Source organism: Cylas formicarius, unplaced genomic scaffold, assembly GCF_029955315.1.
Source record: "Cylas formicarius isolate icCylForm1 unplaced genomic scaffold, icCylForm1.1 PGA_scaffold_3__17_contigs__length_32017465, whole genome shotgun sequence".
Lineage (NCBI taxonomy): Eukaryota > Metazoa > Arthropoda > Insecta > Coleoptera > Brentidae > Cylas > Cylas formicarius.
In genome coordinates, this window is record NW_026844326.1 from 9,699,637 (window position 1) to 9,712,545 (window position 12,909).

Below are 12,909 nucleotides of genomic sequence, written 5' to 3' on the forward strand. Positions count from 1 at the left end.
CATAATAATTTGCGAAAAAATTGCGGCCGTTGAAAAATGTACTCCATTAGTGGCAATTTAAATGCACAGCGGTCCCACTAAAAATCAATTGCTTTTTTCGGTCGTCGCGGGTGAACAAACCTGCATAGTTCGTTACCAACTCTTTGGCAACTAATTTAAACAAACATATCGCGATAAAAAGCGGTCGAAAAGAAATTGCGGTAATTCTAGAAAGTACTATTTGCCACTTTCCAATACAAGAAACGCAGTGCGTTTGACGGACGACGTCGCGGTTTGAAAAAGATAACTTGTGTTTCAACGGAAACAAAGAAACAATATAACGCTCGGTCGGACGAATCGAAATGACATGTCCGCCGTCAAATCGGAAGAAGGAACGGATGAACAAAAGAACAGGTCCAATTAAGCAACCAAGCGTGCACACTTTGTCTATGGCGTTTGTAATTATTGAACTAGATAAATTCGGTTTTTTGTCAAAACGGTTTTTCAACCGCGGAGCTTGGCTAAAACATTGCATTTTAATATAAAAGCCGACATGTTTGCACAATGGAGTCAGTTAACGACTACGAGTGTTCGAGTTATGTGTAGCCCGATGTGTCTTAAGGTACCTTTTTTTTTGTCAGACATTTCGAGAAACTTGTACTAGTGAAGTTTGTGTAGAATTGGAACCGCCTTAACGCACTGCAATTGGTCAGGGTTTAAGGACACTTGTCAGTGTCGATTCCATTTAACCAGCAGTGTGTAATCTAGCTTTAATAAGCGTTAACGTGTTTTTCTGATTGATTTGTTCCTTCTTCGAATCAAATCTAATTTGAAAAATATATTTCAACGAGAGGGCCGCTACTGTTTATTTAATTATCACCGAAACTAAATTTAAGGACAACAAAAGTTGAGAGATTAATTCCTTTGGAAAATACATCCACATTTTAAAATGAAAAATTTATAGTAAAAAGTTTGGATGTTGGACGTAGGTCAACAATCAAATCGATCAAAAAACAACGCATTTCCAGTCACTTTTTCGCTAGAATATATAGGACGCTGGTTGATAGCGAAAGGAAAAAATTCTTGGGCTTATTCTAAGAAAAAAAAAACACATATCAAAGTATGTCCTAGACGTTTGATATACAGGATGGTAACGTTTTCAAGAAAAATATATTATTAAATATTATTTAAGAACGACGATACGCATTTTTACAAAACTTTTTTTTCTACCAGTCTGCGATTAACAGATTTTCAAGTGTATATTTTCTATGGATAGTCCAATCATTTCTGCATAAAAGTTTAAAAAAAAACTTATTAATTTTTAACATTAGTTAGTAACATTAGCTAAATTATTGTAAGAATTGTTGTGAAATGGCCAAGTTCGCGTGACAATTCCGCCAGTTGTTTCTTAGAAAATACCCAAAAAGATTTTTTCTAAAAACTTTACCACCTTGTATCTCGAAAATTAAGACGTTCGGGATTTTGTTTAATGACTCAGGAGAAGAACGTATACCATCTTTTTTAATACATAATTTAGAAAACTTAATTTTTTGTCATTTATTTTTCCTCCAAGCCCTTTAATGCATAATTATTTAAGTCAATCATTCATTATAACTATATAACTACTAAAGATAAAGAGCAATTAGGAAAAAAAATTAGAAGGTTCATGTGCCCATTCGCTAGATTTAAAATCTCGTTTTTAACCAATGATCTTGCGGCATTCGTTACTACTACGGCAGTATTTTCTCAAAATATGCCTAGATCTCGTTAAATGTTTTGAGAAGACGAGTTAAGTGTGTAGAAATCGCTGTTTAGAAAGAAAAAGGCGCAAAGTGGAGGTTAGTGGGTGAAATGCATGGGCGGAAAAATTACCTTCTCTACCAAAATAGCAATGTCCGCCTGCGGCGCATCAATTTTTATGCTGATAGGCCACTATATTATCTAATAACTATATGATTATAACAATATAAAAAAAATCAATGAGATATTTAAGATATTATTAATACTACTGAACCCCAATCCCGGTTAAGAAAAATATTATAAATTTGTCTAGGAGTAGGGTGACGCCATCACACCTGCCCTGGAGACGGCTATATAGATTAAAATCTACAAGTGTGAGAACACTCTAGTTAGAGTTAGTCTATGGTTTAACCATAACAACTAGCCATGGTAGTCTAGCGAGAGCGCCAGTGAACACAGTTCGTAGAGTGACTTGTGCCATTGGCTTTGGTCTATTGAGAGTGTGATTGGAAAAAATCCACTTACTTGCCTTTTTTCTATCTAATGTTTAACGTGCAGTTTTCTTTTCCTTTTAATACATAGCTGTATTTTTAAACTAATTAAAATAATAGCAACTGTGGGGTAAACGTGCAATTTTTAGAAGCACAAAAAAATCGAAATCACCGAAACTCTCTCCGTACAATCTCATTCTGGCAGTTTACACCCTCAATAGAAAGGAATCGAATAGATTCACTACCAGTAAGTCCAAGTATACCAGGGTAATAATATAAACAGTGTTGAAGAGCGATAGATTCTATCTAGCTAAAATACGCTAAATGTAGCTAGGCTTCATCTACAGTGTTAACGTATCTTTACAGTTTGTAAGGAATGTAGAGCGACTTTATGTACGTGAAAACACTGAAGACTAGAGATGGGCAATGTTCATCCCTAGGAACCGATCTTTTTCTATTAAATGGGACTTTATAATTTATCTGCAAATTTATTTGTGTAAAACAACAACCTAAGAACTTCAGTTTCTTTACCATAACAGGGTTTAAAAAGTTTTTCATCACAACAACATCAATTACATATTACAAATACATAAATTACATAAATTAAGTATAAAACTACTTTAAAAAATCGTGATTTCTAATTTACTCGCGTAAATTTCCATCGGTTGTCAATATGAATTCTAGAAGTTGCTTTTTATATAGATTTTAGAAATAAAAATGGTTCAATATTCGTTTTACGCAATATTGCATTTCTATGCTGACACGCGGAAGTACCGCCTGATGTTTCGCAAAAATGTTCCCGCAAACGGCATGCGTTTTAAAAATAGGCACCTTTCAAGGTATGCACATATCATTCCGAAAGACAAAGCGATCATTAAGCTAATAATTTCTTAAAATTGCTGAATAAATTTTGCAATTAACTACACGTCACAGTTGTTATTTTTCGCTAATCGTGTGCGGTTTGTTAACAGATCCGGTATGCACACATCAATGGTCGCCGAGATCGCATTTAATTGTTATTTAAAAATATTAAACCATTTAGTTAATTTTCAGTCACAGTCAAAAGTAACTGAATGTAAATATCAGTCCGTTAAGAAAACTACATGATGAAAGTAGAAAATCTTTACAATGTTTACTGATCATATTTTCTCATCCAACAATAATAAAAATTTGGGAGTTTGAAATTTCTATATATAACTGGCAAAATATTTCAGCAATACTTGATAGATAGATAGATAGATATTTATTTCGCTTTTCGATACTACATATAACACATATATGGGTGTATGTATGTATCTCGAATATTTTGGATTAAGTATGAACAGGAGCTTAATTTGGGCAATATGTTGTCGATGTGATGATTCCATGTAAGTTTGTTGTCAATGTGAAGACCGAGAAACTTAGTAGCCTCCACGTTTTCTATTGAACGTCCCTCTAATTGGAGAAGAATACTGGAATCAACGCGAGTATTTTTTATGACTATTTCCATAGCTATTGACTTAGATTTATTTAATTGTAGTCCGTTATCGCGACACCATTCACCCTCGTGACCCTTGGTTCTGCGGTCCCTTTTAAATAAGCTCTGCTTTTATCTGTAACTAAAATGCTTGTGGATTACTATCTACTATTACAATTAAAGATACAAAAATACTCAGGAAGACGCAAAAATGTTATGATACGCACTAGAAATATCATCACAAACATAACCTTTCAAAATGATTTTTAAAACCCTATTTGTTCTAAAATTGTAACTTTCAATACCACTTAACAAATACGATTTTCGTGTAATAAGATTGTAGAACATTTGAAAGATGCCTTTTTATGATGGTTTCCTCAAAATATAGATCATTTTTTAACTTACAGCTAGCGTTGTTAGTTTGTTAATTCCTTCATTTTAACTTTAGCTTGGTATTTTTCGGCGATATTTGTCAAAATATGCCCAAGGGCCCTGAAATTTTCATCAAAAAAACGAGTTACCGTTTAAAAAACGGAGAAAACTGTACTATAAGCATTTGCAAAAGATTATTAGATCGTAGACAATATCTCATAGCCGCTTGAGTAGTGAACTTGCCGCATAATCGACAAAAACTACATACTTATAATACATTCACTTTTGAAGCCAACATAGTAAACGTTGAGAAATATGCTCTCGCGCAAGAAATTTCGCAATTCGCTTTCAACTTATAAGACATTTCAGCGTTGAAAAACGCCATGGCTGCTTTGACAATTCGACAGTTTTCAGTTTTCAGCATAATTTAATAAAAAAATTGTCTTAAGGGTGTGAAGGTTGTTATTTAAAATGGATTGGTATGAGAAATTTAAGACCATGAGAATGTGGACGAAAATGTCAACCCTTGTTTTTCTTTTAACTTTTTTTTCTAGCAGTGTATTACTATTTCACAGTTTGCGATATTGGCATTTTCGTGCCTGGGTGGTTTGGCGGCTCACGGAATACCATTGAAGGATAAGCGGCAGGTAGGAGTGGGAAAAGTGGCGACGGTAAACTCACAAGTGGATCACGCTCCGGCGGAATCTGGATTTCTAGGATTAGCGCAGCCTGCTGCCGCACATGCTGGAAGCAAATACTTTCAGTAAGTCGAAAATGTCACGCTTGTGTCAGGCCCGGTTGTACAAGAATCGTTTATCCAATGTGAATTTTTCTTAAGGCCGATAAATGTTAATCAAATTGAATAAATCAAATCAAAATGTAATATTATCTGAGATCCTGAGAGCAAAGTGCATTTTAAAGAAAAGTATTTTGAGAAAATATTTATTAACAATGACAATTGAAAGTAGACAATAGTGAAAATGAACATTAGCTTATTAATGTAAATATTTTAGAAGTATATAAAACAGTATTGAGATGGGTCATTTAATATGCGAATGCGCGATTTTTTGATATCTTACTCAACATGGCCGCTGATGACTGTACTTCACTGTATACGAAAAGAAGAATTAATGTCAGAAGTGCCGTACTTAGATTTAAAGTTAAAGCTAATAATAGATTGGCGTAGATCAAAATTGGCACTGCAGTGAAAAATAGCATCATTTTAAGTGCTTGAAATCGAGGTATCTCTATTTACTATTTTAAATTAGAAAAGATAATTTTTATGTAACTTTTAACGTTTTATTACAATATTAAAGAGTAGAGTGAAGTCATTTCTCGGCGTTTTCTGGGTAAACATGGTTTTTATTTATATCTCTTAAATTCTCGTTTCTGCTTTCGTGACGTCACTTTACTTTCTATCATTTTCTATATTTTATTAAGAAATATTTTTTAACTTAATTTTTGAACTTTATTTTTCCTATTTAGATTAATTTTTATGCGCAAACGCACTTTCTGTTTCTTTGGGAGATAGTTTGACAACTTCAATTAAAATTAAATTAATTTTGGTAAGAGAAAACAGTATTTTAATAAACTTCTTCTAAACTCACTGTTTTTGCTCAACCGGGCCTATGGTTAAAAACGGTCATCAAAAACAACATTTGGATCAATATTTTCGTGTACCTATAGGGATATGTACGTCGCTCAACACAATCCGAAAGAAATCGAATTCGGACATGTTTGCGAAAACCCTAACGACTGGGAGCAGCGATTCGAAAAGATTAATCTGGAAAACCTTAATCGACAGGGAAAGGTTAAATATTCATAGTTACATCCATAAGATCCGCAATTGTGCTTCGAATCAAGTGAAATGTTTAATATCACCCCTACGATAGGCGGCGTCGCAAGTTCGACAATTAAAATAATATTATACAGAACTCAGAATGTCATTTCCGATCAAAAAGTTACTATTATATTCCCATTCCTTACAGTTTTCTGCTAATTTTCATTTATCTAATTTTTGTGAAAAAAAAACTGTTTTCCACGCGTTTGGTTGGTTTTTATTTAAATATTAGATATAATATGAACATTATAATAGTATTATCTAATTGAATGTGGAAATTTCAGGGGAAGATTTTAACACCTGTTAAAAAATTATTTGCTTTTAAACTATTTAACACCTTGTACCTCAAAAGTTAAGACGTTTAGGATTTACGTCTATTCGAAATGTTCTTAAAATTGACTTAAAACCCACCATATTAAATATTAACATTCAATTAAAACGCACCTTGTATATTGCAAAAACCAACAATTACATGTTACACGCATTTGAACTATGGCGACTTTACTAAATGAAACAAATTAAGCTTCCATTCCATGCAAGGCTTAGGATCTTACGCGTCATTAAAATTTAAAACTACTCTACTACCTGGTGTAAGACAAAAATGCTTCATTTATTTTCATGGTTCGAACAAGTTTTTTTTTTGCAAAAATCAGAAAAAAAAAACAAAAATTATAATGAAACAGGATAAATGAATGAATGACGTATGAGACCTGTATAATAAAAATAAATGACTATCCTCGTAACAATTTGCTGTTCACTTGAAGTGACTATATTCTTTTTGATATTATCTCCTAGGAAAGCAGTGATGATTCCGTTTGTTGAATTGTCAAAGCCGCCAAAGTATTAACGATAACGATTATTGCATCGCATTTTCCGCTGCTTTCTGCCTGATAAGAAATATTTATATCGCAACAGCTTAATCTGCCGACCAGTTATAAGCTGCGCTAATTGAATTGTAATTGATGCTTTTTAACAACTAATTCATTGCGTTTTTTCGCCGCTTCTCGCTACCACTAATAAATCTTCTTTACTAACAGATATATCCATGTGCCTGCTAAAGACCACTATGAACACGGACACAAAAGAGGCAACGAGCACCATTTCATTGAACGCCACGAAAAGGGACACCCGCACGCTGGAGAGTTCAAAAACAAAGTAATAATTTTTGCTAGCAAACTTTTCGTATCGAAGAGTGGGATGATTTTTAAGTGCATAATTTTAAGCTTCATAATTAACGTCCTAGAGGTCTTAACTTTTCAGATACAATCATTGCGGTCCGAGGCACGCCGCTGTCTTTTCCCACTATAGATAATTTCGACATACTTATTTTTAGGTTATGCTTTTATTTTAAGAGAAATCGTCCCCTTAAATACCGACATTTAATTATCATAGTACTCAAAATACTGTGCAGGAAAGCACAATTATTTGAACAGGTACTTTTTTATTAACCGTAAATTGCAAAGATACAAAAAAAGGTCGGATCATAAGTCGCACGTTCAGTGCTTGTCGGGAATATTAACCATTTCATTTGATTCCAACTACTGCAGTGAGTGAGTGTTGATAACCAGCCCAACTAAGAAAACCATTATACATGACGCTATTTACCCAAAGAAATTATAGTGTTCACTTGCAACTAAATTATTTTTCGACCACGTTATATACCTACACGGTGTCCAAGAAACGCTCTTCACATAAAACTACAAAAAAAAATTATGCCTATAAAAAATTTTACGAACTTAATGAATTATATAGTTTGTTTAGCTTTATTTACACTCGATAAAGGATTCCAATACAATAAAATATAACTTACTCGCTTGAACAATAAACTAAAAAGTGTTCTGGTTCATTGTTAATACAGCAAATCGTTTAAGAGAACAATAATAAAAACAAATTAATGTTGTGTTTTGAATAGAAAATGACCATTGATACACAACGACATGGTGGATGTGGGTAGAAAATTTCATCTTGACAGGCTTGCGCTCCAGAAAGCTGACGTTAGAACGCCTCTACAACCTTAAATAAGAACATATTTCTTCTGCTTTAAGTTTGATGTCTTTTATAATAGAGGGGGTGGGGGGATAATGTTATTTTTGTATCACCCGATTTGATTCTAACTTGATGTAGCATCTTGAGAACAGAATAAACCATTCTATTTATTGTTGATACGGACAAGCTGGATATCAACACCACTGTAAAATATGTCAACTTCAATCACTGGAAATAATAAGCAAAGCGTGTTAAAGAAACATGTCGAACTTAGGTAAGATGGGGTGATAAGCACGGAGGGTACGGTGAACATTACTGGGACTACAATCACGCCGGCCACCACGATGGTAGTGGAGAAGAAAGCCAACAGAGCGAAACTTACGAAGAATACGAAGAAACCAAAGACGCGCCCAGAATTCTACCTGCATCTATCAGAGGCAAGAGAAATCCCGACGATGAAGTGGAATTTATCAGCGAAAACGCCCGATCCGCTATCCTCGACGGCAGAGCACCCAAGCATGGTGGTAATTACAGAAAGGCCAAAGAGTACAGAGCCAAGAGGCAACCGGCACAACCCAACAGTGAAGATTTAGTTTTCGATACAGAAACTGGTTACATTGTTGATAAAACAACAGGGGTACACTACCAACTTCAGGCGGTTCCAAACTAATTGAGGCATTTGAAAGACTTTAGGGTTTGCGGAGTGCAGGGGCGGGGATTTTGCCATTCACCCTATTCCTTATCTCGCCCTTTGTATCCCGCGAATTATTGTTTTTGTTGACTAGTTCTAGGGCTTTACTTTTTAAAACAATAAAATTTTATATTAGACATCAAACTTTTTATTTACGCGACAATCAAATTTTTATGGTTATGGTAACAATTATGGTGGATTCATGCGAGCATCCGTTATCATTAATTTAACATTAACATTTAAATTCAAAAAACAAGAGTTCACAGAAAGTATCAAATAATCCAAACATTTTTTTCAGTTTGTAGTTATAAATTCAAAAAGTGGGTTGAAACCACATAACTATACAAAAATATAGTGGGCTCTACTCCCGTAAAAATTGATGCGCCGCAGGTGGTTATGATTTTTTGCGCATACGTCACCCCCTAACTGACTAACTTGCTACATTACCGTAATTTTTCTGGAAAATTGACTAATTTTTATAAAAATCCGAATCCGAACATACTTGGCTACGCCGAGCTCAGTAATTACTATTACTAATAACTAATAAAACTGAGATTCATGAAGCACATGCGCATATTTGATTTCACGAAAGAAATTAAAAAGTTAAGCGTTGGCCAATATCAATGCTTTAGTGTAGTTGCACGTCTATCTGCTTTCGCGTAAATTTTAAATTAGTGTTATTGCCAATGGATGCTTGCGTGAAACCACCCACCAGTGGCGTACATATAAGCTACCATGTCTAATAAGGCATATGTACAGATTAATTGATTGAGGAAACAGAATGAACACCCAATATGTTATTTGTTCAAATAACATTGAAAAATCTATTTCTAGGCATTAAAATGCCATGATAATTTTGAAACACATAAGAGACGGTCATAGAAGGAACAAGTTCCTATGATGGCAGCACCCTCTTGGTCAAATTTTTCTACTTCCTTTGAGTCTAGGTGACACCAATCTACCCCATATGATATGTTTGCATGTTCATAATAGCTATGAGTTATCTCCATTTCATTTTTAAACGGATTAATAACATGAACTCCACCCAACATGCAGGCACTTAACAACAACTCTTGCGAAAAAGGATCCCATTTCAACTTCCAAACTGGCCCGGGCATTTTTAGAGTTTTTTGAGGGGTCTTTAATGACCTTATATCCCAAAGTCTAACACTCTCATCATAACTAAAATTAAATGGTAAAGGTGACACCCAATCACAATTCCCACTATTAATTCACCTTCCAGTAGCAATAACATATTCATTGGATTTATTAGAGTGAACTGCAGTAACGCCAGTTTCATGCTTTTTATTCACAGTTACGGGAATGTCTCCAACCCTTTTGTCAAACTGTAAAAATAATGCATCATCACCTCCACTAAATATAATATTCGGATCCCAGTAGTAAAATGCTGAAATCCAAGCCTGAAAATCATGTGCATTCCAACTTTTCTCAAGGTTTAAACCGCTATTAAGCAACCTAAATAAGTGAATTTTACCATTTGAGTCACTGCACACAATGTTTGGCTGACTGGATTCATATTTACCAGTCGACCAGTCAAGAGATAAAACAATGGTATCACCAACAATATCCCTAAACTTATAATGAGTTAAATTTATTAACTTATTTATTTTTAATTGGTATATATCAACAGTTTTTTCTGAACCGGCAATACCTAGTAGAGACACGTCACAAATTTGATTGTGGCACCATTTTATATCTAACACTCCCGCAGTATCAAGTTGTTGCAGAACTTCTAAACCACGATGTGGAGAAATAGAAAACAGCAAGATGCGCCCCAAACGTTTGTCAAGAGTATTTTCTAAAACAAATGATCTATAAATCTCACAAAATTGCTATTTAAGAATAAGGCACCTTCCGTTCCTGGCTCCGTATACTGGTAATTTCCACAAACAAATAAGTGCTTGTTGGGGTTATGTGGACACCACTCGATACAATCTGCAGTATATTCAGTGGAAAATGTATATATAGTATTAACACATTTCTGCTGAGAAGAAACAATTTTGTTCGTCATCTTATGTTATTATTATTATTATAAAGTAATTTTAGTTGTAGTATGTAGGTTCTTCAGTAAGGTTCAGATCTTAACTCATAGACTGCGCGGCAAGTGAGATTAGCCCAAACGTCGCCGCCGCTTTCCGATTTTAGTTATAGCATGTTGAACGTTTGTCGAGTTTCTTCATACAAAACATAGATGGTACCGCAAGCACAAACATTCTTCTTCGAAGACCCAATAGCAGCGAATAGATGCCAGAAATAAGATTCGCCTTAATTATACCGCTATATTCCGAGCTCTGTTTATAGTTACAGTTTATTTCCGCTAGTTGAAAACATCGAATTCAATTGCATTTTTATTATATAATTGTTACTTTATTGTTGGGGAATTGTACTCTTGTTTTCTCGAAAATTCTTATATTACGGGTTTAAGCGGAAATCAAATACGCAAATAGTTGTCCATATGGTGGCGCTGTTTTATAAATAGCATAGAAGTAATGAATAAATGTCTTTCTAATTATTTTGCGTTATTCGTTTGGCCTAGCATGCTTTTTAAATAATTTACTTAGGACTCTTTTGCTGTGTGGAATTAAAGACAAGGTGTAAATAACAAGCAGGTTGATTTTGGGTATAAGCCGCTATTAATTAAAAAAAACATTTTTCTCGACGAATATTAGTAATGGGTTGGTCGGTGAACAACACGAATCGTTAACCTTATTTGTATTAAAGTTTAAACATGCTGTAAATCGTTAACCCCGCACGTATTAATGTAGAGTAACTGTAGTACTAACTGTCCGAATGATCTTAGCAACCTGGGCCAACAGATGTAAAGAAGAAGAAGAACCTTCTAAACCGACCATAATCATAGAAGTCGTGCCCAACTGTTTTAGTGAAAAGCATCGTTGAATTAAATTGAACCGACCACCGTTTAATCAACTCTCCAAACTACAATAAATCTTATTTAAAATATCTTCCACATTATCCTCGACAAATAAACTGCTAAAGTTGAGGTCACAATTTAAAAACTGTTCTAAAACGAATTTAATCTGTTTTAAATCAAATAATATGTGATTAATACCAATAATGTGACCATGAAATAATACTCGCAACGCTTTATTTCTAAGCATGTCTACCCTTGACAAAGCAATAAATTTTAAAATTTCTAAAAACTTTTTGTGATCCATTCCGAATAAAGCATTCAGCATTACTTGACAATGGTTTTCAAAATCCTCCATTTCTTTACAATGTTCAATTTCTTTAATAACATTACTCAAATTATGATTTAAGGATTCCCACACAGTCAGAATGTTGCAACCATTAAACCAATTATGATTTATTGATATTGTATCTTCCAAGTTCCACACTTGATGATACCAACCAGAAGGTATGAATATCGCCTCACCGGGATTTTGTATAACTTCCATGCAATTTATAGAATCTCTCATATTGCTGATGTCATAAGGTAAATTTCCAAAGTTATCCTTTAACCTATTCTCCTCCCCTGGAGGGAGGATCAACCATTTTTTTTGTCCACAAACATTAGCTGACCAGCTATATGATGTAAAGACATCTGCATGGAATGGTGTCCTTAAAAAAGCAACACATTTTTATGTGTCAAAAGTAGTAATTAATAACTTGCACATCTCACCAGCTGTTTTTAGGCCCCAGATACACAAATCTATAATCATCATTTTCGCACTTAATATAGTACTCATTTAACCAATCAGAACCAAAATATATAGGTACTTTATAAAACTCATCACTTTTAGATTGAAGTTTTAGGTGCCAATCTTTCAAATACAGGCATTTATTATTTCTTTCTTTATTCCAATAGTTTAAATAATTTTTCAAGATATCATTGTTTGACTTTTGCGAGTTAAAAAATCTTTGGGAGCAATTATAAACGCACACTGACAAACTACCATATTTCTCTTCTAAGTAATTGATATTGGGGACCTTATTTTCCACCCATTTAGAGGAGGCTTCCCAATTTTCGGTGACATTTCGTATAATGCATGGTACATTGGCTTGAAGCATATTATGGAAAAAATGATTGTAAGAAACTTCTCCATTTCTTAAAACAATTACATTGTTAGCGTCTTTACGATTATCAACATTTTCACACACATCAATTTCAAATTCCATTTTAACCACAATTGTAAAATAGGTTCTTCCTTTAAAACAGAGTTGTTAAGGCCAATCGACAATATTTCGAAATTTACTAATTTTTTTGTTGAAAAGTCATTACCACAAATTTCGATGTTTTTTTGTATATTTGTTGAGCAATGCAACATAAATGTATTCCTGGCCTGATCTCTCATGAACAAAAAACCGCCGATCT

At 34.0% G+C, this 12,909-nt stretch overlaps 3 protein-coding genes across 4 annotated transcripts; 1 reads left to right on the forward strand and 2 right to left on the reverse strand.

The window, feature by feature from the left end:
- Positions 1-92: 92 nt before the first annotated feature.
- On the forward strand, positions 93-8,692 carry LOC132700059 (uncharacterized). 2 transcript variants are annotated; one of them, XM_060667170.1, is made up of 4 exons: positions 93-601; positions 4,614-4,801; positions 5,725-5,848; positions 8,139-8,692. In XM_060667170.1, exons 1-4 carry the CDS (start codon positions 533-535, stop codon positions 8,532-8,534), a joined length of 777 nt encoding a protein of 258 aa, XP_060523153.1. In that variant the 5' UTR covers positions 93-532; the 3' UTR covers positions 8,535-8,692. The 2 variants fall into 2 exon arrangements, with proteins under 2 accessions (XP_060523153.1, XP_060523154.1); XM_060667171.1 differs by lacking the exon at positions 5,725-5,848 and adding an exon at positions 6,916-7,033 and having other exon boundaries at positions 96-601.
- Positions 8,693-8,842: 150 nt separating this feature from the next.
- Positions 8,843-10,754, reverse strand: LOC132700058 (diphthine methyltransferase). The gene is made up of 3 exons (XM_060667169.1): positions 10,428-10,754; positions 9,792-10,374; positions 8,843-9,737 (listed from the first exon to the last, which is right to left on the reverse strand). The coding sequence occupies exons 1-3, from the start codon at positions 10,585-10,587 to the stop codon at positions 9,386-9,388; spliced, it is 1,095 nt and encodes a 364-aa protein (XP_060523152.1). The 5' UTR covers positions 10,588-10,754; the 3' UTR covers positions 8,843-9,385.
- Positions 10,755-11,385: 631 nt separating this feature from the next.
- Positions 11,386-12,889, reverse strand: LOC132700057 (2-oxoglutarate and iron-dependent oxygenase JMJD4). Its single transcript, XM_060667168.1, has 2 exons — positions 12,217-12,889; positions 11,386-12,155 (listed from the first exon to the last, which is right to left on the reverse strand). Exons 1-2 carry the CDS (start codon positions 12,711-12,713, stop codon positions 11,501-11,503), a joined length of 1,152 nt encoding a protein of 383 aa, XP_060523151.1. The 5' UTR covers positions 12,714-12,889; the 3' UTR covers positions 11,386-11,500.
- Positions 12,890-12,909: the final 20 nt, after the last annotated feature.